The sequence below is a fragment of the Thamnophis sirtalis genome, unplaced genomic scaffold (genome assembly GCF_051295495.1).
Source record: "Thamnophis sirtalis isolate CommonGarterSnake01/CBP01778 unplaced genomic scaffold, rThaSir2_p1.2 scaffold_8, whole genome shotgun sequence".
Taxonomy (NCBI): domain Eukaryota; kingdom Metazoa; phylum Chordata; class Lepidosauria; order Squamata; family Natricidae; genus Thamnophis; species Thamnophis sirtalis.
Window position 1 is genome coordinate 33807033 of NW_028261388.1, and position 27601 is coordinate 33834633.

The following is a 27601-nucleotide window of genomic DNA, read 5'->3' on the forward strand; positions in this document are numbered from 1 at the left end:
ACTGACCAGCATGAACAAAGTTGCTTCCTGCAAAGGCTCACATGCCTTTGCTCCTCCTTTTTGTCCTATGGGAGGACCCAATCACCCCCAAGCCTTACTCCTGAGTTATCCCTTCTGTCTTAACTGTTCTTGCCTTCTGGCAGCTTTGCGCATGCATGCACTGGGAATGGGGAACCTGTTCCTGTGCCTCACTGATGTCTGACTCTGGAGGCATCACATAACTCCTAACTGGCCTGGCCCCCTCTCTGTCTCTGACGCAGAGCCCTCGTCTGAGCCTTCCCCAGACTCCAGGACTGTCCCATGTTCCTCCGCAAACTCCTCGCTGTCCCACTCTGCTGCCAGCTCCGCAGGCCACTGGTGGACCACAACAGATTAGCTCTATCTCTATTAACCTTCAGGAAGACCCTCAAACTATGATTATGTCATCAGGAAGGTCACAGGAACATTTTAAGGAAACTTCCCTATTGTGGTTAATATGCAGTTGCTATACCCCTTGTTTTTGTGGTTTGTTTATTCTAATTTTAATGATTTTTAATTTTTTTTAATAATTATTGTCTATATTTGTATAATTATTTGATTCTTGTATGTAGCCGTGTCATGTGTGGTGAGATGGGAGTAGGGGTGAAATACTAGTGGTTTGGACAGGTTCGTCAGAAAGTAGAATTTCCCGCTTTCTAGCTAATCTAAGTCATGTGGCACAGTGGAATCCCCCCCTCCCCCTCACTGTTCTACTTACCTTTGCAGGCGCACTTGGTAAGCTCACATTTGCGAACTGGTAGAGAAGGTAAGTAGATTTCACCCCTGGATGGGAGGATATATAAATTTGAGAAAAAAATATAAAACTTAAAAAAAACTATGTTACCATCTTATATCTCTTAAAAGATACATCGTACATTGTATGCCACCAATGCTCAGTTTCTAAGATTGTAATTTAACAACATTATACCCTATTCTTATGAAAGCATATTTTTATCAAGTTTATAAACTTGGTAACTTTGATCTTTGCTAAATAAAAAGTCATCATTCTTTTTCACCTAGGACAAAAAATAATAATAACCCATTATACTGTGTAAAGAGGTATGACTATCAATCCACTTGATTGATAATGTGTCATCTAGTTGGTATCAACTCTTAACGATTATGTAGACAGATTTTCTCCATGACGATCTGTACTTTCAGGTCTCCAAATGGCAGACTCATCACCACTGTAACTGAGTCTATCCACCTTAATGCTGGCTGTCCTCTTTTTTTTCCATTCACCTTTTCCACTATTAGACCCTTTTCTAGAGAGCTGAGTCTTCATTTTCTTACCAAGTCTTTTCAGAAGTGATTTCCCACTGCTTGCTTTCCAAAGCTAAGAGACAGTCACTGGCTCAAAATCACCCAGCTAGCTTCATGTCTAAGGTGGGACTAGAACTCATGGTGCTTGATACCTTCAGCACCATACCAAACTGGTTCCTTGGTCTAGTATTGCTTGTTCCATGTAAAGTATTCCTGGGACTCCATAAAATCACAAATTGCTATGAGAAATTAATACCTTATTTAACAATATGTTATGTAGTAATATAGTATATAGTAATATACTAATATAGTCATATAATAATACGCTCTTCTACATCATTGTTGTAAAGGTTTGAAATGTGTTTTAATGTTGTTGTAGTAGTTGGTTATGTTTTTTAAAGTTTATTATTTTACAAGGAAAAGATGATAATGTTGAATTTTTTTTCCTGTTATATACCACTCTATCACTGTATATGTTTTCACACACTCATATTGTCTTTGATGTATTCCAGAGCAGGATGTCATTATTATTTCAAGAATTACTTTTTCCCATATACTGTAGATAGCCAGATACATATACTAAGAGTGTGTGTGTGTGCATGCTCGCACACACACACACACACAAAAACACACACACACATCGGTATACAGTCCCCCTGGGGTTTTAGATGGGAAAATAAGAGAAAGATTTCCTGTTTCTGTTCACAGCAGTATCTGTACTGAATAATAAAATATTTATAACAAGTAAGCAAGACAGCCTTTTCCTCAGCTTAATTAGTTCTGAAGAATGTATATATGTGAACATTCTGATTAAAACAATAGCAATGTTACACTATTAATAAGTAATATATTGTAGATAAGTTAATGGGCAAGAAAATGGTTAATTTATTTTTAATATGACTGTTCATATATGAAGTATTCATAATTCATAAGATATTACAATTAAACAAGAAAAATATGCAATTTTCTGCTAAAAATAGCAAACTATTTATGCATCAGAAGAAATAATTTCTGTTTCTTTAATATGCACAAATGAAATAGTATTGATATATTTTTAAAGATTTTTAAGAAATCCTGAAATGCTTTGATTTTTTTAATTGAAAAACATTTTTAAAGCTTTTATAAGGCAAGTCATAATTTTACACAGCTCATTTTAGCAAACACCACTTCTGTATGTCACTCTCACTTTCACTTATACATTCTTAGACCCACATGGCAAACACAACTTGAATGATGTATGATATGTATGATGTACTGTCTATGTATTATAGACAATGACTTTTACAATAAAAGCTTTTCAAAGTAGTCACTGTTATGCCATATTAGATCCCGGCAACTATATTAAACAGTTTATTTGCCTTAATTTGGACTCCAGAGAATATGCTACTGCCAGAAAATTATGTAATATTTAATATTAAACATTTAAATATTGGAAGACACGTATAAGAACTGATCTAGATAGCTGTTGTCTATACTGAATTATTGTTCTCTAGAGTTTGAAATGTAATATAACAATGCTAAAAACTACTGTACAGTTAAGGAAAATGTTTTGTGCTGAAATTTTGAATTTTTACGAAAGATAATTTGATCAAGTAGGTATATAAACTATGCATCCTGTCATCAGCATTTCAGAGAATGATTGGTGGAAAAAAATCCATGCAGGAAGGGCAAATAGGCAAGCAAGGAAAAAGGAAGGAAAGTTGTTCTAGAGAGCTTGTTGTTTTGTTCTTTTTTTTTTAAAGTAAATATCAAAATTTAAATAAAGGTGGACATTTTTACAGATATCAATGAAAATGCATCCCTTTTCTCTCTTCCTCCCCTCCTACTCCCAATCAGATTTTAAGGCAGTCTGAGACATCTAGTTTCCAACTTTAAGAGGATGTCACCTTCAGGGCTTCTGTAAAGTAGATATGTTGAGAAGGGGAGATTGCAATCATGTGGAAGAGCAAGAAGAAAGAAAGTTACAAGTGAAACATCACAGCCAAAACAACTTGGTGCAGCATGTAGCAGGAGATCGGTGGCATGGGTAAAGTGATACAGAAATCAGGTGCCTAGCAACCAAAAGCTGAGAAGAGGGACAGCCCAATGTCCATGATAACGTCTTCAGAAATCCCAGCTGGCAGCTGGTAACATACCTTTCCTTTCCCAGTCAAAAACTATGAGTCTCTGCAATAATTCAGGATGCAGCAACCAGTTCTTGGCTGAAAATATTAAAATGCCAGCCAGCAAGAAAGCCAGCTCAATCTAAGATGACTAATTGGTAGCTCTAAGAGATGTCCATTTTTAGGTTTCCTCACAATTCATAGCTGAGCAAGGAACCAGCTAAGCTCTCTAAATAAGCCTGTTTCTTTACACAGGGTTAGGCAGTTCAACTGCCTGGAAAGGTAAGGGGGGACATACAATCGTTGAAAATTCATAATATCCATAGATAAGAATTCTTAGAAGTAACCACAGCACATCTAGAGACAGGCACATAGATCAATAGTCACCAGTAGAAGTCCAAAAGTATAAATCCAGAACACGTTTTGTCCAGTTGTTCAGAATAACCTGTTGTTTAATAATATTAATATTAAAATATTGTAAGGTGTTCCAAGTAAATATGTTAAATCATTATGCAACTAATGTAAACAGAAGTGTTAGCTCCTTAGGTTATGTCTTCACAACAATATTGCAACATTTTTTTCATTCTAATGAAAAGTAACACATATTTATTTGTGTAGGAGTGGGGCACAACTGTGATTGTCTATTTATACTTTTTCTGTAAAAATAAGATTCCTGTGAATTGTGGGATTTTAATAGCATAATGTAATATTTTTCTTTTGTATACTTAATTCAGGTTAGTTGTGTTAAGACCAACAAAGAGTCCCAATATAACATATTACACTTCAGTTGCTTAACATTTTATGGCATGTGTTTTCAAAGAGTAGCACCTACAACAGCTTCTCTCAACATGATGTTTTTCAAGAGGCATTTTTTTTTTAATCTGGGGATGATTATAATGTCTCAATTAGGCATACCTGGAATAATCTGGAGAGCTATTCAATAAACTATTTATGATTGCAGTTACATTTATATATGATATTATATGATTTGTATATGACATGATGCCATTGATGTTTAAAATTCCAGAGGGAATTATTTCTATATTAAGTTTTTATTGTTTCAGATTGTTCTTTGTTATAGGGAATTTGGAATCACTGATATGTTGTTTTACTTGATGTTGGCTTAGAGGTAGTGGGGAGGAAATTATATTCTATCTATCTATCTATCTATCTATCTATCTATCTATCTATCTATCTATCTATCTATCTATCTATCTATCTATCTAGGTAGATAGGTAGATAGATAGATAGATAGATAGATAGATAGATAGATAGATAGATAGATAGATAGATAGATAGATGATAGATAGATAGATAGATAGATAGATACATTCATTCACAAATAAGAATCAGGTTCACTGGACTTTTGAAAAGTCGCATTAATGACTTCATATTTTGTTTCTTTTAAAGAAGAAATGTTTTTATTCTAAAGTGTTTATTTTATTTTTTATTTAGTTTTTGAAAACTTTTTATATGGACGCATCTTAAACTACTGTGGGTAGTTTAGCGAAGATTAGTTTAAACCTATTTTTTAAAGAGCCATAGGACTCTTTTTTATTACAATATATATCTTTGTAATATCTTAGCAGGATGTCTATATTTAATGTATGGAGTTACTTACTTTACTTGGATCCGCTTTTGCAGTGCCATATTTTGTTATGTTTACATGCATAGAAAAAATCCAAAGGAAACTTTTTTATTTTTGTCAATGATGTTGTAGACTGTGTGTTGTCAGCCCTGGACTCCACCATCCACCCACACCCAGCAATTCTATTTACACAGCCAAACTTATGTGTTGACTGATATTGTGCATTTGTTACTATAGCAACTTGGAGGGGTTAAAATGCATTGTTTTAAAGTAAAGAGAAAAGATCAACAATGAAACTCACACAGGAACATTCTTTTATAATGACATTTAGTGTACTTAAGCAGGAAAGCAAATACTTATCCTCCTTTTTATCAGATGCAAAAATAGGTTCTGTCTGTGGTCTCCATTCATCCTAGTGAAAAATGTCAAATTTCTTCCGTGTTCTGACACAGCTCGTAGGTTTTAGATAAAAGATGGCTTTTCATTCTTTTAACCGTCTAATTTATAGATGTTTGGGTTATGGGTGGGTTTCTTTGTGAATTTATATTTGTCATTAATCTATAACATATTATGCACATTATTAAGCAATCAAAAAAGGTTTATATTTCCTTAGCACCATCTAGTGGTCAGACTGCTATATTCATTAAATTAAATGATAAAATAGCTGTTTTCAGCTTGTGCTTTAGATGAGATTGATCAAATTTAATTTAGAGAATGAAACAAAATATTATAGATGAGTGCATTACTGTTCATCTGCTAGATAAAAGTGCTGATCAATTGCTTTAGGCTGTACTAATGTGGGTAAGATGCATGTTTATACTATAACATTTTTTTAGTTTCTGCATTATTTTCTGTCAAATGTTTGCTCATAGATAATGTAGAGATAAACTGTATATTTTGAACAAAAGACTGCTACTTATTGCTGTTAGATATATCAAAAGATTGCATTTCTTCTCTGTACTGCTGTAATTTACTCGTAATAGACTTTTCTTTTTGTTTTTATTACCTAAGGATCCCATGTTAAGAAATATTATAATACCTGAGTATAGATAGTCCTCGACTTACAACCATTAGTGAGTGTTTTGTCCTCTCTACACATTAGTCTATGTGCAGCTCCACATGCAGCTAAACCCATCTCTCCTCCAATAAAACACACCATGTGTGTAGATCTGAATGCTTTATTGAAAAAACAGGATATGGTGAAACTGGGGAAAACAGGGATTCATACAATGAGAACTAAATAGAAGATAGACAGTACTGAGTTACTGCTGAACATAGCAATTAATAAATACAAGTGATTTAAATCTCACAGTGATGCTCAGTGTGTAGGATGTGGGGTTGTCCTTGGATGACCATATGCCACAGATTAAGATGGATTCTTCCTTGTACTTCTACCTTCTCCAAATGCTAAAGGAAATGGAGTCTGGCTTCCCGGCGTGCATTTGTTCTGAGAGTGTGGGCTGATAGGTAATGAGATGGTGTCAGCTTCAAACAATGTAACTGGTATTTGTTCCTCCGGCCACTGGATGGGGATAGAGAGCAACAATAGTATTCAAAGCATTTCTTGGGGCATATTTGTTCCTCCGGCTACTAGATGGGGATAGAGAGCAACAAGAGTATATAAAGTTATATGCTAGGGCAATGGTAGTCATCCTGGTCCCTACCGCCCACTAGTGGGTGTTCCAGCTTTCATGGTGAGCGGTAGGGGTTTGCTGTAACTCTGCTTTATAAATTTTATAAATAAAGTTACTTCCCTATTTTATAAATCGCCATTACTGTGGAACTGGGTGGGCGGTTAGAAAATTTTACTATTAACAGAGATACAAAAGTGGGCGGTAGGTATAAAAGGTCGAGGACTATCTATACTCAGGTATTATAATATTTCTTAACATTCCCCGTGCTAGGGTATGACAGTGAGTGTTTGAAGTTACAATGGGACTGAAAAAAATGACTTATTACTATTTTTCACATTTACAGCCATTGCACTGCCATGCGTTATGGTGATTCCAGTGTCCCTGGATCATGTGGTCAGCTTTTGCAATCTTCTGACAGGCAAAATAAGTGGAGGAACAAAATTCACTTAATAACTGTGTTACTAACTTAACAACTGCAGTGTTTCACTTAAAAACTGTAGCAAGAAAGATAGTAAAATGATGCAAAACTCACTCAACAACTGTCTGGCTTAGCAATAGGGCTCAATTGTGCTCGTAACTCAAGGACTATTGTCTATCATTACCTGTTAGTTGTTTTTTTGTAGGAAGAACAATGAGCATTCAGTGAATTGGATAGTGGTGGACAAATTATAAGCCAAAGTATTTAACATCTGAACACTTTGGATAGTTATATTCCTTATTTTGATTTTGGAGTAATGTATGCAAGTCACAAAAATCTAAAAAAAATGGTGGAAATGGGGAGAGTGGTTACAAAAGGAGTGTCCTTAGTTCGTATTTATTTAAAATATAATAACAAATCTTAATAACAATGCGGTACACTGTAGTATTTTTTCTGTTGTTGTATCTTTGGATAATATCATCTTTTATCATTTATATTTTCTACAAAAATATTAAAAACTTATTAGAATAAATTATTTACAACACAAATAATACCCAAGCGCAGTTTTGGTCTCATGCCTTACAACAGTGATGGTGAACTTTTTAGGCACGGAGTGCCCAAACTGGCAGGTGTGTGTGTGTGTCCGCATGCATGTGCTCGCCAGAGCACTGGAAACCCGACGACCAGCTGGCTGAGCTGGGGCAACATCACACGTGCCCATAGAGAGGGCTCTGCGTGCCACTTCTGGCATGCGTGCCATAGGTTCGCCATCACAGCCTTATAATGATTGAAGATGCTTGATGATTATGTGCCATCACGTCCTGTCAATTTTTAGAAACAGTATAGTTTTTCTTCAGAATGATTTGATCCCCATCTGATCCTTAAAGTTTTCCAGTGATGCACTGTATAATTCAGTTTATCCACCTTGCAGTTTTTATTTCTTTTTCTTCTACATTTGCCTCCCTCCAGACAACTCTGGAATGATTTGTTCTATTTGATTCATTTGTTTTGTTTCATGGTATTCCTAGGAATCTTCTGCAACAACAAAATCAAAACTGTAAACACACTCTTCTGTGTTTACAATTACTTGAATAAAGTATCAGAGGAAAAATTATCACTTGTATAATTCTGATTTTAGAAAGTACAAACACATCCTAGTATCTGAATATCTTTTCCAAGGTTTTTGCTACTTTTCTAAGTTCTAGTATGTGGTTTCTTTTCTGATTGCTAATTCCTTAAGATTGATAATTGATCCTAAAAGGCAGAAACTATCCATAACTTAGGAGCCATGGTGGTGCAGTGGTTAGAATGCAGTATTGCAGGCTAACTCTGCTGACTGCTAGCAGTTGATCCTGGGGTCTCAAGGTTGACTCAGCCTTCCATCCTGCCAAGGTCACTAAAATGGGGACCTAGATTGTTGGGGACAATATGCTGACTCTGTAGCCGCTTAGAGAAAATTGTAAAACACTATGATGCCGTGTATAAATCTAAGTACTATTGCTATCATTTCAGTATCCTCATTGTCAATTCTAAGGCTAGTCGCTATACTTGTTATGATTAGTGTAGTCTTTACATTTAATCTTTGTTTCATTTTTGTGCTCCTTCACTTTCATGCCAGTGCAGTTCAGTTGCATTTCTGGCTGTTGAAGTACCGTGGTATCTCAATACTCATTGTTAAGTATATAAGAGTATATAACCATTGATACAAGAGTATATAACCATTGAGCCCTTTCCAACCTAGAGCCAGGCCATATTACCATTTTCAATCTACATTGTGGGCTTTTGCTAAACGTGTGTGTGTGTGTGTGTGTGTGTGTGTGTGTGTTTATTAAATTAATTTGGTCCCCTGTCTTATCTCAGGGTAACCCTGGGTGGCTTACTGTTAGGAATATAATCTAACGGTTGGATTGGCAATATATAAATCATGTAGCAATGCTATACCTGATTCTTTAAATCATACTGTAAAATGTGATTGATTGCTGTTTCCTCAATCGGCCATATGAGGGAGCCAGAGTGACTGTTAGTTCTCTGTTTGTTAGATGCTGGGCTGATCTGATCTGAGTGTTTTGGAAACTGGCTGTTAGAAAGTGCCGTGAGCTATTGTAAGTTTTGCAACTGCTAGCATGTTATTTGGATTATCCCTTAACTAAAAGACATTGATGACTGACTATCTTATCCGTGTATGACTTGGACTGTTTGATGGACCCTGATACCTCTATTTCCACTACAGTAAAAGCCTATTTAAACTGCAGTGTCTCTGTATGCTGGTTTGTGTGTTCCCCAACACAATTCTCACAACGCTTCTCTGAACGCACTTGCTCTCCCAACGGGGAGCTTACCTAACACTTACAATAATAAAAAATAAAAACTGTAAAAGCATAAATAAGATATTAAAAGATGGGAAGGGTGGGAGGTGGCATCTATTGTTGATCAATCAACCACCTCCACTGCAATGCTTCCCCACTGGAGCTCCAGCCCACCAGCAGAGCCAGGTCTTTAGGATCTTATAGAAAGTCAGAAGGTTTGGAACAAACCTCACTCCAGGAAGCATGATATTCTACAGGGCAGGCACAGTAGCAGAGAAGACCCCACCATTGTGAATACTTAGTCCAATGAGGCCCACAGCATACCTCCTCTGCCAGCACCGATGGGATGGGCCAATCACAGTGGGATGAGATGATGCCCTAAGTGCTTATACTATATTTCTATGTATTCAATCTGATGATGCTCATGCATATTGGAATTATTTGGGCTATTGGAAGTCTGTTACCGATGAAAAGACAATTGGACTGGCAAAAAGTGATAAGTCAATCTCTTGCTTCATTTCAGTTTCTAGACTAAACAGTCCAATTGTATCTTCCTCAATATTCCAACTTTGGCATTACAGTCTCCACTATTAGGAACACCTTTTATTGCAGTTTCAAAACTGATCTGAGACACACATGATCTTTTAGGAAAGGAAAGTCAGAAAGGATGTTTGCAGTAGGCCAAAATGCTCCAAGCAAAGGAAAAGGAAGATAAAATAAAACAAGCTAATTGTACATGTAAACAGAAATGCACCAGATAGATAGGCTTGTACATTTGGAAAGTATGCTGATGCTAAATGATTTACTAGGGTCTTCATATATTTTTAACCCGCCTGCCCAGGCCATTGCTTCCAGATCCATTGTACAGCCATTAGCATAATTCTATAATGAAATAATCCATAGGGGACCTGTTATGGAAAGACATTTCCAGAGTATGGAATTACTGCAACACTAGTCAAATGTTATTGAGCCTAATATTTATTGTACTTCGCCGCCTGTCTATGTAATCATTCTTATTAATCAACTGCAAGATTTAGTCTTATTCACATGTTTTTTTCGTGGTCTCCAAATCATGCAAAATATCACATTGAACTGTAGCCATCATGCAGAGATAAAATCTCTATAAAATACTTTATCTTGTATTTTACTTTAGATAGAAGAGTAAAAAATTGAAATTGTTTTTAAAAGTTGTTAAATATTGATAAATGACTAATCTCCCTGAAACAATTCATGATTGTTTGTTTTGAGTACAAACTGACCAAGTTTACTTGTAATTAAATTAAATAATTGATATGCTTATTCTTAGATGCAAAAACCTAGTTTTCAAGGCTATCAAAATGTTTTATAGCCTTGTAAGGTTCTTTATTTTGACACACTGCAGTGTAGAAGATAACTGTATGGAATGCTTATTTGAGGCGCACATCTTTCCCTACAATAGGTTGGTGCCCTGGGTTAATTCCACCCTCCTAGTCATTGTGAGTTGATGTAACCATAAATAAGTCTTTGATACTTTATCCTTGAAGCAGGCAAATATCTTAAAGTTTGTATACACCCTTTGACTCCCTCCAAAAGTTCCTGCAATTGTTGGGATTAGGTATATTGCCTGAGTGTGGTTGGTCTTACTTTGTTGCTACCAAACGCCAGTCTTTTACACTTTTAAGCAATGTTGCTTTTGAGCACTCCAGCTGAGCTTCTAAGCTCAGACAGGAATCACACCAAGATGTGCTGCTTATCATAGTTTGTGATCCTGACAGTTGATTGACAGCCCTTTTGCTTGCCTGTAATAGTTGCAATTACTAGATGTTACCTGTCTCTTCTCAACGCGAAGGGATACAGTGGTTCAGTGGCTAAGATATTGAGCTTGTCAATCAGAAAGTTTGGCAGTTCAAATCCCTAGCAGAGTAAGCTCCTGTTAATTGTCCCAACTTGTGCCAACTTAGCTGTTCGAGCATGTAAAAATGCAAGTAGAAAAATAGGGATCACCTTTGGTGGGAGGGTAACAATGTACTGTACATCTTTGGTATTTAGTCATGCTGGCCACATGACCATGGAGACCTCTTTGGACAGCGCTGGCTCTTTGGCTTTAAAACGGAGATGAGCACTGTCCCCTAGAGTCGGGAACAACTAGCACATATGTGTGAGAGGAACCTTTATCTTTATTTCTCCCTTCTCACCTGCTCCTATCTTCTATCACCTTTTGTCTTACATAGCCACACCTATACTGTGTTAGCTTTCCCTTTTGTAAACTAAGGATATGAGTGGGGTAAAGCTGTTTATGAACATTGACAGATTCCTGAAAACACCAGCGTGTGGCTCCCATCTCCTCTCAAGTTTTCAAAGCTGTAAACTTTCATGGCCTTTTTTGGAGAAGCGGGTAAGCTGAGCCTGGCCTTGGGGAATTAGGGATGCAGAATGTCTATGCAAGCACTGAAAGAGCAATCTTAACTTCACTTCCTCACATATCTCACAATTGTTTTCCAAATTACTTAAAACTTTCCAAATCCTATCACACCACTGGGATTAAGTTAGATCACTGATAATGTTGCACTTCCAAGGAATCCAGACTTCACTGGGAAATTTTATATGCTAGCATTGAAACTTTTTCTCACCTTTAAAAATTCTCTAATTCACAAATAATATAGAATAAGAATACTTTAGAACAATCATATTGTTCCAGTGACTAATAAGAAAGAATTGTGCACCACCACAGCATGCTATTCAGATAGATGTGACGTCTATAGAGGCATGCACATGCACTGTGGAAAAAGAGGGGGCAAATCACAAAATCCAAAAGTATAGAAATATATAAATATGCATATACTGCAAATTTTAGCCTTATATTGGATGTGCCACAAGTATGGAGCCCTGTGTTCTTCTAAAATTGCTATCACAGATTTTTGCCAACTTTGCCGGCTTCATTTTGAATGGTGATGAATGAAAGACAACAAATATTTAATGCAACACGAACTAATTTTTTAAGAATGGGTTAAATAATTAAATTATTTAATTAATTTTGAAAATGTGTTTCAGTTGTACATATGCTTTAGCTAAGACTTAGAAAAATCCAACATTTTAGAATTAATAGTTGTTTCTTATTGTTTTTAACAGGACTTGGATTATATACAGTAAACACAGTATATGGAGATACCATTGTTTTGCCTTGCCATTTAGAAGTTCCTAATGGTCTTTTGTTTGCAAAATGGAAATACGTAAGTATAAATTATCTTAAATTATTTCTGGTATTGCAATGTAGGAGGAATTTTGTGGGATTAATGAACGTATTATTCAAAAGCAGGTCTTTAAAATTTTGTGTTAAATATGTCGTAATAAATAAGTCTCTTGGTATTTTTATGCAGAAACTGGTTAGCAATATGCCACTTCTCTTAGAGTTCATTAGGATAAAAGAACCATTATAATTTGTTTGCTCATTTGGAAACAGATTGCATAGTTGTTAGACCAAGTGTTTCACGTGGTAAAAAGCCTATTGCCACATTTTTATTATATTCACATTGTTTTATACACACTGTTTTTCATGCTCACTATAGCAACATGAAGCAAGTTCATAGAATCAATAGTTGTGTGTCATACTGTGTCTAAAAGTGCATTGCCTGCATAAAGGAGACCAAATACAGGTCCAGCAGAATGTAATAAAAATTGTTGCGGTTACTCTCGCTTCTCATAGCATGTTGAAAGCGCCACAGAATAAATAGCCCATTCTAACAGCAACCAATAATCCAGTTGTAGCTTTCTAACAAAGAAAGGAAGGTCTTTCTAGGTTTTGTGATTTTTTTTTCTTTATTTGGCTTTTGTTTTGTTTTGGCAAGGAAATGTCCTGCGGTGAATTACTCAGTGTATGCATGTTTATCTGAGTTGATGTAGCAAGCCTGTGTGCTCTACACAAAGGCTTGGGGGAAAAAGCTCCACCTTTTCTCAATAGTACAAGAAAGTGCTGGAATGCCAGGAGATAAGACTAAATATACTGACAAATGTGACCTGAAACAAACTCCTCATGAGTATTCCTACCAATTCTTCCACCTTCTTTAGGATTTTTCCATTTGGAGGTCAATATACATATCTTCTATGCAACTACCACCTAATGGTTTCTTGCTTGCAGAATGGAAATATGTCAAATTCTAGGTTACTGCAGGGGTGGGCTGCTTGAGGGTTAATGGGTTCAGGAGAACCTCTAGCTAAGATTGTGTACAGTTCAGAGAACCCCCAAATCCCACTCCTGGCTAGCCCCGCCCACCCCTCCTCTCCCAGAAGTTCCCAAGTGGTCCGTTTTGGATGCAGATAAGTGCAGGGTTCACGCAGAGACTTGGGGAGGGCAAAAGACAGGCCTACTGGAAGTTCGGGAAGGCCAGAAATGGGTCTATTTCTTGCCTCCAGAGGGCCTCTGGAACCTGTGGAGGCTGTTTTCACCCTCCTGGAGGTTCGAGAAAAGCCTCCAGAGCCCTGGGAGGACAACCCCCCCCCATGCCATGGTGCAGGAGGCCAACTAAGTGGCGCCCACCATGGCCACACCCACCCAGCAACCGGGCAGAAAACTCCTTGCTATAATTTTTGAAGCCCACCCCGGCTACTGGATAGGATATAACAGTTCTGATTGAATTATTTCAGGGAGGGAGAATAATGGTGACTAAAGGTTTTTTTTTTCACTTTAAACATTATTTATTCTTCTGCAAAACTTAGGTTTTTACAAGCTTTGAATATTTCTCCTTAGTACTTTTTTCAGCCATTTTAACAATATTGTCAACTATACAACAAAGCAATAAAAAAAGATGGTATAGCACAGATTCAATAGTACAGTAACCCACTGCATAAGGTGGTGTAATCTCTGTAGGGTTTACTAGAAATAAACCAAGGTGCTTAGTCCAGAGAAGTCTTTCTCAGCTTGGGATTCTCAAAATACATTAGATCAGTACATCTCAAGCTCATCAAATTAAAGGCTTCTTCAGATGCTTAGTGATTTTTATATCTTCAAAATTGGGTACTTCCTAATAAATTTTTGCTGCATATGATCAAATCTGTTGAATAAAATATTTTTTTACAATAGTGCTGAACAAGATATTTGTAGGAGCTATAAGAAAGATATGAGTTGTTTAACTTTCTTCACATGTTTTCCTAACACATACTGAGCAACAATTTGCCTTTGATGCAGGTAGTATCATATTTAATATGTAATTAATCTCTGGAATTGTTCCTAGTTCTGGTGATCCAATTTGTGATTTGATTCTCATATATCTCTGCTGTACCCCAAAATAATCTGCTGAAATATAATATCCGGCTTGACCTACCTAAACAGTGTAAACTTACACACAAAGCTGAACACACACACACAAACACACACCTACATTTGAATTGTATTCTATTGTGATTTGCTAACATACTTCTACATAGGAATGCTGAAAGATTTTTTTAAAAGTTATGAAAACTTGGAATTTTCTTCTAGAGTAGGGAAAATAAACTCAGAGATTTTAAATAGGAATGGAGAAAATTTCTTTTACTGTATTTTTAGAACTCTATTCTGCAATGAGAAGTAATCAGGCACAACATACCAAAATAGATATTATTCAAGATTGGGAAAAGGGTTAACTGGGTGAACAACTATTGATTTATTGTGCTGCACAGTTGTTGTTTTTTTTAATATCTTTTGAATAGCATGCGGTATTGTCAATGCCTCACAAACTCATAAGCTTTGTGAAGTTAGTCTACAATCTAAGCCACTGTGGGCTGTTGCTTAAAAATCTGGAAACTGGCCAGTTATCAGGTTGGAAAAAAATGGCCAAATCTTTATATTCTTTTTTCAATAATTTCCCAGATTTGTAATATATTTAACTAGAAAATTGGATTCGGAAGCCTTGAAAAACTGAATGTATTTTAATTGTTCATAATGTGTATTGTGTAAATATAAAGTAATATTGTATATGAATAACTCTGTTTTATTGAAGTGACATAAAACATTTGAGGGAAAGATAAGAGTCATCTGGTATGAGATAAGCAGCCGTATAAATTTGATAAATATTTCCCGCTTCTAGGAAATTGCAAACAAGGCTTCAGAGTCTATTGCTTTGCGATCTGCAAAAAAACCAAGTGCACAATATGACAATGTGCCAGAATACAAAGACCGAATAAGTCTTTCTGAAAATTTTACCCTGTCCATTAATAATGCAAGAATTGGAGATGAAAAGAAATTTGTATGCATGCTTGTAACTGAAGACGATGTCTTTGAACAGGCTACACTCGTCAAAATTTTCAGTAAGTACCGCTTAATTTCTCTAAATTGAAGGATAACGTCAAGGCCACTGAAAGCCATCAAGATTCTTTTCAAAAATTACCAATGAATTGTAATTTTTCCTGCAACATAAATTAAAAATTACATGGAAAATTATTCTAGTGATTGTATTTAAGTTAATTTTACATCAAATTGAACGTTTGTCCCAGTTCCTTTGTACTAGCTTGTGATATTATTGAACTGCAATTCTCAGTTTCTCAGTTCATGGAACATTTTTTCTTGCAGTTGTCATGCTTGTTCAAAATGGTGACTTCTAAAGTAAGGGGTTGAACACTCCCTGAAAAAGGGTGAATTGCAATTCTGAAATTTTTAGTACTTTCCATCTGGAAAACTTCAACCTGGGAAAGGATGATCTAATACAATGTGTCTTAATCTTGGCAATTTTAAGACACATGGACTTTAGCTCCAAGAATTCTGGGAGTTGATGCTCATATATCTTAAAAGTTGCCAAAATTGAGAAACACTGGTCTAAAAATTCAGTAATTAAAATTAATAGAGCTGAGGAGAAAAGTACAAATTCTGCAACCAATTACTTCTCTAACATAAGACTTAAGCATTCACTTTTTGAGCAATAATTTGAAAAGATTCAGCATATCTGCCAGAAGAAATTTTTATTCCCTCAAATTGAAATTCAATTTTTACACGTTTAAAAACACTTGTAAATATCTAATACTCAAAATTAGAATGCAAATATTTATCTACATGTTACGTACTGTAATAAATAACTCCAGTGGAACTTGCATAGGAATATATATATGCCTCAAGAGTAATATAGAGATTGTTTTTGCACTCACTCTTCAAGAACGTTTTTCTCTAAAATCTAATGTGGAACAATAGCAGCTTCATATATTGTTTGCTCTATTTCTATACTGGGTGGCAAGGAGCACTTCTTTCTTACAGCATTGAAAAATTAAAATCTCTGATCTATGAAGCAAGTTGGGGAGAATTACTCGGAGAAATCTTTTTAAGGAATAAATCTTGCTGTCAATTTAATGGGAGAGAGAATAGATGTAATGTTATAATTGTTCCATTAATCTCCAACCTAATTTTAGTTTTTGTGAGGTTAATTTACCATGAGAATATAAGAATAGTCCTGCCAATTTTAATTGAGCATTTTTTCCTCAAAATTTGCCAAACAAATTACTCCAGGCTTTGCACAACCAGGAAATGGAACTCTTTATCTTTCATATTATTTTCTTTCATCCGGTATTTCAGATATGCTGCCCCTACTTAGAAATAACATTGACTGTTCAAGAGAGTTGTTAAAACTACCGTATTTTTTGGAGTATAAGAACCAAGATTTTGAAGAGGTAAATTGAAAAAAAAAGTTTTTGCACTCTGCAGACCTCCCAAAAACGGCCCCGGTTTGTTTGTTTTTTTTTCCAAAAAAAGGGCATGAATAACCTTTAGGAGGCTTGTAGAATGCTCCTGGGGGTGCTCCCCCAATGAGCAAAAAAACGGCCCATTATTTGTGAAAATGGGCCTGTTTTTTGTCAAAAAAAGGGCATGCATAGCCTTTAGGAGGCTTATATTCTGAAAAATACAGTATCCCCCCATTAATTTATTCAATGCCTTTTTAACGTCATACAAGTCAGTGGATATCATCTTGTCCTATGGTAATGAATTTCACAGGTTAATAATGTACTGCATGCAGAAGTATTTCCTTTCTACTTCAGCATGCAGTACATTATTAACCTGTGAAATAGGTTAGAATCTCCTTCCAATCAGTTTCTTTGGATGGCCCATGGGCCTAACATTTTCAGAAAAGGAGAAAAACTATTGTTGGTGCTATGCACAAATTCATATCTTAATCATAGCACCACATTCCCCCCCCCCCAAAAAAAACCCAAATGTTCTTATTACCTTTCTTCCAATCCTAAAAGGATCAAACATTGTACCTTATTCTTATAAGGATGTTATTTGAGCTCTCAGTTAATTTTTATTACCCTTTCAATAAATCTATTATATCTGTTTAGAAATTTGATAATTAGAATTGTGCAGTATCTCGCATGCAGTCTCACTAAGTTTCTATAAATGTATTGTAATATTGACAATTTTATTTTAAATCATTTCTTAATGATTTCTAGAGCTGAATTTGTTTTTTTTTTCCTCTCAGTTGCCAACCAAGTTGACATATTTATTGATATTTACTTTATCTGGTTAGTAATGGATGGCTTATATCTATCAGTATTGTTACAATTATTTGAGCTCTTTGCATACATAATACGAAAATATAATTCTGTTACAATGACGGTTTCTCACATAATTTGATTCCATCCATGTTGAGAAAGCTGCATAAAGGTAGTCCTCACTTAATGACTACAGTTGGGCCTGGCAACTCTGTCACTGTGTTATTGATAAACAAGATAACGCATGGCTGCAACTGACTTAATGACCTCACTTTTGTGAGATTATTAAGAAATCACCTGTGGTCATTAATTGAGGTACTGTATCATGTGAATGTGATTTGTGATTTTATTGCTGGATTCTCCATTGATTGTATTTGTTGAAAGTCAGCTGTGAAATGTACAAATGACAGTGACTATGGGACACTGCAAAGGCTGCAAATGCCCACTTGTTGAGAAGTGCTCAATCTCAATTACAGGACCTCAGGGATGCTGTGATCGTAATAAGTGCAAGGAAGGACTGTAAAATTGCTTTCTCAGTGCTATTGTAACTTTGAATGGTGCCAAGCAGTCATGCATTAAGAGTTCCCTGTATGTGACTCAGTTCCAAATATCTGAAAGTTGAAATATAACCCAAGTTTTTATTATTTTCTTTCACTAAAAAAAACAACTCACCAACAACAGAGCAACCATCAAAGCCTGAAATTATAAATCAAGCAGAATTTCTAGAAACAGAAGAGTTAAAACTGGTAAGTGAACATTTTTGTCCTGTTAAATACCTTTAAGCTGATCTGTTATAAAACGTCTTGGAAAACAGGATAGGAAAAAAAAAACCTGTGGTAAAAGGGACACTTAAATCCACAAAAGGGATTGTGGAATCTTCCTTTTTGGGGGAGGATACAGAGCAACTCCACTTCAATTATACTACCGTAACTGTATGTTGAGTGGGAGAATTGCTTCCATGGGGTATCAAAATTATCTTACAGAAATCCAGGTTGTCCTTGTTTCATGAGCTTACCAGCCTCACAAGACTTATCAACTGTCTTATTTTGCTGGTTTTTACATGCATTGTAGTATGTCAAAGGCAAGCCTTATGTTAGGACTTAAACAGAAAAGCATTATAATTCTCATTAGATTCTCCCATGTTATGTAATATATTGGGCAGCAAACAGAAAAGAATATAGTTATAAAAAAAAGCTATTTTGTAATAAAAAAGGCTTAAAAATAGATAACATCCTGAATAAATTGGCCACATTCTATGGATTGTATGTAAATACAGCTGTCTACATAGTTAGTTTTTAATTAGTTCGTTTATTTGTCTTGTATGCCGCCCACTCCCGAAGGACTCCAGGCGGCTCACAATAAACAAGGGAATAGACAAAAACAACACTTTAAAATACGCAACATTCACAGTTTCCGTGGGGCTGGAAGTTTCACAAGCCCCCCGGCCTGCTGGAGCAGCCAGGACTTGGTGGCTTTGCGGAAAGCCGGGAGGGTAGTAAGGGTCCGGATCTCCATGGGGAGGTCATTCCAGAGGGCTGGAGCTGCAACAGAGAAGGCTCTCCCCCGGGGAGTCGCCAGCCGACATTGGGTGGCAGATGGAATCCAGAGGAGACCTAACCTGTGAGATCTAATCGGTCTATGGGAGGTAATCGGCAGGAGGCGGTCTCTCAGGTACCTGGTCCGATGCCATGTAAGGGCTTTATAGGTAATGACCAGCACCTTGAAGCGGGTCTGGAGATTAATGGGTAGCCAGTGCAGCTCGTGGAGGATAGGTGTGACATGGGTGTACCTGGGTGCACCCACAATCGCTCGCGCGGCTGCGTTCTGGACTAACTGAAGTCTTCGAACACTCTTCAAGGACAGCCCCATGTAGAGCGTGTTACAGTAATCCAGTCTTGAGGTCACAAGGGCGTGAGTGATTGTCTGAAGGGCCTCCTGATCCAGGTAGGGTCGCAATTGGTGCACCAGGCGAACCTGGGCAAAGGTCCCCCTGGTCACAGCCAACAGATGGTGTTCTAAAGTCAGCTGGGGATCCAGGAGGACTCCCAAATTGCGGACCCTCTCTGAGGGGCGTATAATTTCACCCCCCAGCCAGAGAGATGGAATAATTGGCCAATCTTTGGGAGGGAACATCAGAAGCCACTCGGTCTTGACTGGATTGAGTGCCAACTTGTTTGCTCCCATCCAGACCCTAACAGCCTCCAGGCACTGGCACATCACTTCTACTGCTTCGCTGAGTTGGCACGGGGCGGACAGATACAACTGCGTATCGTCCGCGTATTGGTGGTACTTAATCCCGTGCCGGCGTATGATCACACCCAGCGGCTTCATGTAGATGTTAAATAGGAGGGAACAGGACCAAACCCTACGGCACCCCATAGTTGAGGGGCTTTGGGGTCGACCTCTGCCCTCCGACCAACACCGACTGCGACCTGTCCAAGAGGTAGGAGGAGAACCACCGAAGGACGGTGCCTCCCACTCCCACCTCTTGCAACCATCGCAGAAGGATACCATGGTCGATGGTATCGAAGGCCGCTGAGAGGTCAAGGAGCACAAGGATAGAGGGGTGACCCCTATCCCTGGCCCGCCAGAGATCATCGATCAGCGCGACCAAAGCAGTTTCTGTGCTGTAACCAGGCCTGAAACCCGACTGAAAGGAAGCTAGTTAAAGCTATTTATGGAATTACTGCTAAAATCTAAAGTAGCCCTGGTCTGTAAGGAGGATGCTCAAATATATATTTTATTAGGAAAACATTTCAAGCAGAATTACTTTGTATATTTTGTAATCTGAATATTTGGAAAGATTCCATAGCCTTCATCTGTGGCATTTATACATAGAAAACAGTACACTATATTCACCTTCCCCACCTAGCTATAATAATAGATTGTCCTCAACTTATGGCCCTTCATTTAATGACGATTCAAAGTTTCAGAGGCCTTGGAAAAAGTGACCTATATCTTGTCTTCAAAGTTACAATTGTCACGCTATCAACATAGTCACATGATCACAAATTTGGTGCTTGGTAACTGGCTCTTATTTATAATGGTTGCAGTTTCTTGTGGTCGAAATTTGCAACCTACCCAACCAGCTTCCAACAAACACAGTCAATTGGGGAAGCAGGACTCGCTTAACAACTATGTGATTTACTTAACCACCATGTAGTTTGCTTAACCACCATGGTGATTTGCCTATCAACTACATAAAAGTGAACATAAAATTAAAACTAGTTATCATGAATCACTTAATGACTGCATCAGTTAATGACCAAAATTCCAGTCCCAATGGTGGTTGTAAGTTAAGGACTACTTGTATTATGGTTTAATGGATATCTTACATGTGTATTTTATTTTTTTAATTTCATGCAGGATTTTCTTTATAACACAATGATGTCTCCATTTATTTCATTATTTCAAATAATCTATCCTTATATGTAACATTCTTAATTTCTTATATTTCTTTCATAATATATCCATGTTCCAATAGCTATACTAGTAAAAATGAATAGAGAGTATGACAGGACTGAGGAAAATGTAGTCTTCCAGATGTTCAAATTCTCATAATCTCTAATGATTAATCATGCTACTTAGAGTGAATTGGAGTTGGAATTCATATCCCTGCCCTTGATTTATACATATATAATGATCTATTATGTAAGATCTGAGTTATACAACAATTGATTTAAAAGCTTAATGAAATGAAGACTTGCAAGACAAAGTGTAACAGGAAAGTTTTCAGACAGACAGACGGACGATGATAGATAGATAGATAGATAGATAGATAGATAGATAGATAGATAGATAGATAGATAGATAGATAGATAGATAGATAGATAGATAGATAGATAGATAGATAGATAGATAGATTTTCATGGGTATAGGTATGCTGGTCTTGTTGTATTCAGGTCTTTTCCTGTGTAAGATTGAGATTGTCTTGGCAACATTTCAGCGAGGTCTCAATCACCATCTTCAGGCTGGGTTTTGGATTTAAAGTGTGATCGGAGCTGCTGTCTTTCTGTAAACCTTGGTGGAGGTATGTGGAGTGCTGCCTTTGTTTCAGTAAGTGGAATGATTGGTTGTGTGGTTGTATCATGATTGGTAGATTGGTGCTGATTGGTGCTGGCTGCGTGTCTATTGTTGTTTCGTGTGGTAACGGCCTGGGTGGTGGCTGGGCCTCGTTTGTTGATTAGGGCTGGTTTCCAGATGTCTGGTACTCGGGAGGTATTGTCACGTCTATTGCTATTCATGTTGTGGGGGTGTATTTTGATAGCTTCCATAATTATTTTCTTGTTGAAGTGTTCTGTTTTGGAGATTAACCTGGTTTCTTCAAAATTAATTTCATGTCCTGTAGCTTTAAGGTGCTGGAAAAGGGAGGAAGTTTTTTCTTTTTTTCTTACTGCGTTCTTGTGTTCTGTGATGTGTGCATTTATTCTCCTGTTCGTTTGTCCAATGTATGCTGCAGGGCAGATTTTGCATGGTATTTTGTAGACTCCTTGGTTTTCTAGCTGGATTTTGTCTTTGGGGTTTCTTAAGATGTTGGCTATTTTTTGGTCAGTGTTGAAGGCTGTCTTGATATTGTGTTTGTGGAGAATTTTGCTGATTTTATCTGTGGTGCCTTTGATGTAAGGGAGGACGCCTAGCTGACAAAGACCACCTGAAAACTGAATTACACACTCTCACAAACATATTAATCTCCAACAGATTCCAAAGAAAAACTATTATCAACCTAATCCAAAGGGAGACTCCCTCCCAAAACCAAGACACAGAACAGGACAACGGCATCGCCCTCCTCCCTTACATCAAAGGCATCATAGATAAAATCAGCAAAATTCTCCACAAACACAATATCAAGACAGCCTTCAACACTGACCAAAAAATAGCCAACATCTTAAGAAACCCCAAAGACAAAATCCAGCTAGAAAACCAAGGAGTCTACGAAATACCATGCAAAATCTGCCTAGCCACATACATTGGACAAACTAATAGGAAATTAAATGCATGCATCGCAGAACACAAGAACACAGTCAGAAAAGAAGAAAAAACTTCCTCCTTCTTCCAGCACCTTAAAGCAACAGGACATGAAATTAATTTTGAAAGAACCAAATTAATCTCCAAAATTGAACACTTCAACAAGAGAATAATTATGGAAGTCATCGAAATAGAGAAACACCCCCACAACATGAATAAACGTGATGCTACCTCCCGCCTACCAGACATCTGGAAACTAGCCCTAGTCAACAATGAGTCCCAGCCACGAAAACTGACACCGGACTCAGAAAAAGTCAGGATGCAACCACCAATCACCCTCACCAGACTCAAACCCAAACCCATCCCATAGACAAAATGCAACCATCATCCAAATGCCAAACCACGGCGACATCACCAACTGCTGCATCCTCCTCCGACCCCCACACAAAGCAAACTGACACACGCTATGAACACATGGCCAGGCCGCAAACTTTGAGCCAAATCAAAGCCCGGGATGTTACACCTCAACCATCTGCTCAGGACATTACATCACAGAACTCAGGAGGTTACAATACAAAGGCTCAGGATGTTACAACGCAGCCAATCCCCCAGGAGGTTGCAGCACAGGACTCAGGATATCACTACAATAGAGGTCAGGATGTCATCACACAGCCCATTACCCAGGCCATTACAACACAAAAGAACAATAGGCACACAGCCAGTATCTCAGCCACACAGGATGCTATGAAACAGCCGACTAATCTGCAAACATCAACTCTATCAATTAATCAAGATGTTACAACACAGCCAACCAATCCTGTAACAGCAACAAAGCCAGCATTCTCCACCTTCCCACCAAAGCTCTGATCACGCTTTGCTCGCAAAAGCACAAATCTGAAGGCACCGGCCTCAAAATGACGAGTGAGACTTTGTTGAAACGTCAGCAAGATACTCTCAATCTTACACGGGAAAAGAAACACACACACAGAGAGACTAGATAGATAGATGGATGGATGGATGGATGGATGGATGGATGGATGGATGGATGTAGATTTTGTAGGTATGCTGGTCTTGTTGAATTCGGGCCTTTTCCCGTGTAAGATTGAGATTGTCTTGGCAACGTTGGCAACGTCTCACTCGCCATCTTCAGGCTGGATTATATATATCACAGCAGAGCAATTTAATGTGAATCCCATATTAGTATATTGGAATTGTAACTGCAAAAAACACACACCATCTTCTGCTGCATAGTTACTACCATCCCTCATTATGAGGGAAGCTTTTTTTAAATAAAAGTATACAAGAATAGATGTGTTGAAAATAATAATTAAATATACTAGTAGTTACTTGATGAGCTAACTGGGACCATTATCAAGTGATGTAGTCATTAGATCAAAAATGATGTTACCACATTAGGGGGTGGCAATTTCAGTAGTTCTAGTCGTAGTCATTATGCTAGGACCTCCTATTTCTCCTGCCCTTCTATGTTCACTTTAAGCCACTCCTCACACTTGCCTGTTGTTCTCACCCATCTCCGTTTTTTTGTTTCCCCTGAATTCCACTGCCTCACTGCCCCAAATGTCCTGCTACCCCCAGCATTTTGTGCTTTGATGCTTCTGCCACCCCATCATCCCTTATTCTGTTACCCTGCTACCAATATATATTTGATGTCTTTTTCCACCTTTTCTCTGCCCCTGGCGATAAGAGCAGCATAATGCAGGGCAGGAATGAACAGGCCAGGTAGAGTTGAAGCACATCCTTTTGTCATAAATGCAGGTGGTGACTCTAATTTTGATACATGGCTTTTGAGGGGTTCAGTGTTTGTATTTCAAGGACGTGATATGTCTACCAATAGTTCAGTGCCATCACAAATGTGAACAGTCACTGAACAAATGTTCATTAAGTGAAGGCTATCTGTTATGAACAAAAGAATATGCAATGTCCAGTAAATCATATATTTGAATTCTTAGCTTGGAGAATGTATTACAAGAGATGGTTATCCTGCAGGAAATATAACATGGTTTAAGAATGGAGCTATTCTGCAGTATACTGAAGAAGGTAGGATTTTGTATTTAGATGTTACTGCATGTACGTTTGTTTATCTTCCTCAATCAGTTTAAAGTAAATTAAGCATAGAAATCATTGGCTTTGTTAACAGTGCTGCACTTTACACAGTAAACAATGTTAATTGAATTTTGTTGTATTTTTACAATTTTTTAAATAATAATTATTGATACAACTTAAAGTAGTTCTTTAAAAATGTTATCTAAGAACCAGCATGATATAATTGTTCTGCATGAGAAGCCTTAAGTTTTAGCCCTCCTTAGGCTCAGAAGTAGCAGGCTGATTTGGGGCCAATCACTTCCTTTCAGTCCCAACCAGCTTCAGAGTCTTGTGATAAAGCAGTTGATAAGCCATATTATTATTGCATCATGCATTCATAAATAAAGCAGTATAAAAAACAAGTGCAGTGTAAAACTCAAATTGATTGAAGTAACTATGTATTGTTTATACACACTTTTATTTATTCTATGGTTCCAATTCTAATTATTTTCATTAATGTGATTCTATTCTTTCTAATTCTATTATGGGTATATTCTATTATATTCTAATTCAAATTCTTATTCTTATTCTATTCTGTTAATTTTAATTGATTTATGCTTTCCAATTTTTTTATATTCTAAGTTGTTTTAAGTTCTAATTCTGTTTAAATTCTAATTCTATTCTATAATTCAAATTCTATTCTAATGGTATTCTAGCTCTGATTCTGTTCTAATTCTAATTACATTATTATTCTGTTTTAATCTACTTCTGTTCTATTCAGATTTTAATTCTGTTCTAATTCTAAATCTATACTAATCTAATTATTTTCTAATTTTGATTATATTCTATTTCTACTCATTCAAATTCTATTCAAATTCTAATTCTTCTACTCTTATTATAATTGTTCTAATTCTATTCAAATTGTAATTTTGTTCAAATTGTAATTCTATTCTTTTAATTCAGTTCTATTCTAATTCTATTCCTAATTCTAAAACTATTCTAATTCTATTCTAATTGTTATTCTGTTCCAATTCTCTTCTAATCTGTTTAACTTCCACATTTATTCTATTCTGATTCTTTATTCTAATTCCATTCTAATATAATTCTAATTGCATTCTAATTGTATTCTAATTCTTACTTTTTTCTATTCTTTCTCTTGTAATCTAATTCATTTCTACATTTATTCTACCCTAACTCTAACTATTCTACTCTACTCTATTCTATTCTATTTCTTAATTTTATTCTAATTCTAATTTAATTCTGTTTCCCATGCCCTTGCCCCTACTTCTCTTCCCTTTTCTGCATCCCTTTCTCCTCCAAATTCCTCTCCCCATTCTCCTGTTGACCCCTGTCTCCCTCCCTTGCCCCTCCCTGTCCCCTTCACATCCCCACATCCTCCTTCAGTCATTCCATCCCTCCCTCATCCTTGCTGTCTCTTCTGTTCCCTTCTATATGTCCCCTCCCCTTCTTCCTACCTATCCCCGTTCCCTTCTGCCCCTCTTCTAACAATTTCCCTTTTCTTCACTCTCCCTTGCTCTCCCTTACCTCTTATAACCTCACTTACCTCTGATAAATCATGAAAACATTTAAATCCCTCCCGCATTCATTCCTACCCACCCTTCTTCTCCCTGTCCCATTCCCCAACTCCTCTCTCCCTGTTCCTCCACCCTGGCCCACTGTATCTCTTTGTCCTGCACTCCTTCCTCTCCCTCTTCCCCTTCCCCATCCTCTCCCTTGCTCTGGTGATTACCTGCCTTGATGAAGTCATAAAGGTATTAAAATTACTCTCTCCCCTCTCTCCCTGTCTTGTCTCCCCCCCTTTCCTACTAGGTCCATCCCCCACTTCTTCCCCTTCTTCATCCTGCTTCCTTCCCTTCCCTCTCCTCTTTGCCCTGTCCCTCTCCCCTCCCAATCTTACTCCATCTTTTTTCCCTTCCCCTTTCTCATCTTCGTTTCTGTCTTCCCTGACCCCTACTTCTCTCCTTTCTACCTTTTCTTCCTCCCATTCCCTATACCCATTCCCCTGCCTATCCCCTCCCCAAATCCTAACCCTGACTCTCAGCCTCACCCTCACTCTTAGCCTGTCCCTTACCCTTTCACCTATTCTCATCCTCGCCCTAACCATCTCGCCCCACCCTAAACCTAACCCAAACACCTTCATTTACCTCCTTAAGTGTTGTCTACTAAAAGAGGGAAGCTTCTCCAGAGTCCAGGAGCCCTACCGAAGAGCAGCTTACTTCTAGGAGGGCATCTTTACTCTGATAACTTATAACTGACAATAAATGACACTTTAGCCTGCTAGAATGAAATCATAAAGCCATTCAATTCCCATGGAGATGATCCGCCTCCCTTATCCTCCTATCAGAGTTCATCTGCTCCTATACCTTTTATGACCTACACCCATGTCACACAAATCTCTCTAGAAAGCTACCAAACCAATCACTAAAACTGCCTATCAGTCATTTTTTTTCCACGGAAGCCATAGGTCTTTGGATGTTGATTGCCTCTTGTTATAGAAGCTCCATTAAGCACTTCAATATTGTGAGCAGCTTAATAGTCTGCTGTTGGCTTTCTAAAGTCAGGAGTTGGAAGCAGACTTGACTGTGTTTAGGATAGCACTTGAAATAGATTTGTCTGCATAAAAATAACAGGATTGAATCTAACAGATTTCACAGATTTTAGTGGCACAAATTTGAAAACTTTGAATCCAGCTCATTGTCTGAAAAGATGTTAAACCAAAATTATTCACCCTGTCACATTTAGACTCATTGCAATATATATTAGGCATTGTTTTCTGTTTGAGAAAGGGGGAAAATATTTTAAATTTATTACTTACTTCT

At 37.3% G+C, this 27601-nt stretch overlaps 1 protein-coding gene and 1 long non-coding RNA gene across 3 annotated transcripts in view; one reads left to right on the forward strand and one right to left on the reverse strand.

The window, feature by feature from the left end:
* Window positions 1-27601, forward strand: part of ALCAM (activated leukocyte cell adhesion molecule) — a 119424-nt gene that overhangs the window by 69378 nt on the left and 22445 nt on the right. For both annotated transcript variants that reach the window (XM_087721401.1, XM_087721402.1), the window contains exons 2-5: window positions 12438-12538; window positions 15368-15587; window positions 18435-18499; window positions 24689-24776. In XM_087721401.1, the coding sequence (XP_087577527.1) occupies window positions 12438-12538; window positions 15368-15587; window positions 18435-18499; window positions 24689-24776 (474 nt within the window). The remainder of the gene's footprint in view (window positions 1-12437; window positions 12539-15367; window positions 15588-18434; window positions 18500-24688; window positions 24777-27601) is intronic.
* Window positions 6464-27184, reverse strand: LOC148044357 (uncharacterized). The gene is made up of 3 exons (XR_015697476.1): window positions 26984-27184; window positions 7208-7360; window positions 6464-6493 (listed from the first exon to the last, which is right to left on the reverse strand). It is a non-coding gene; the product is annotated as an uncharacterized LOC148044357 (long non-coding RNA).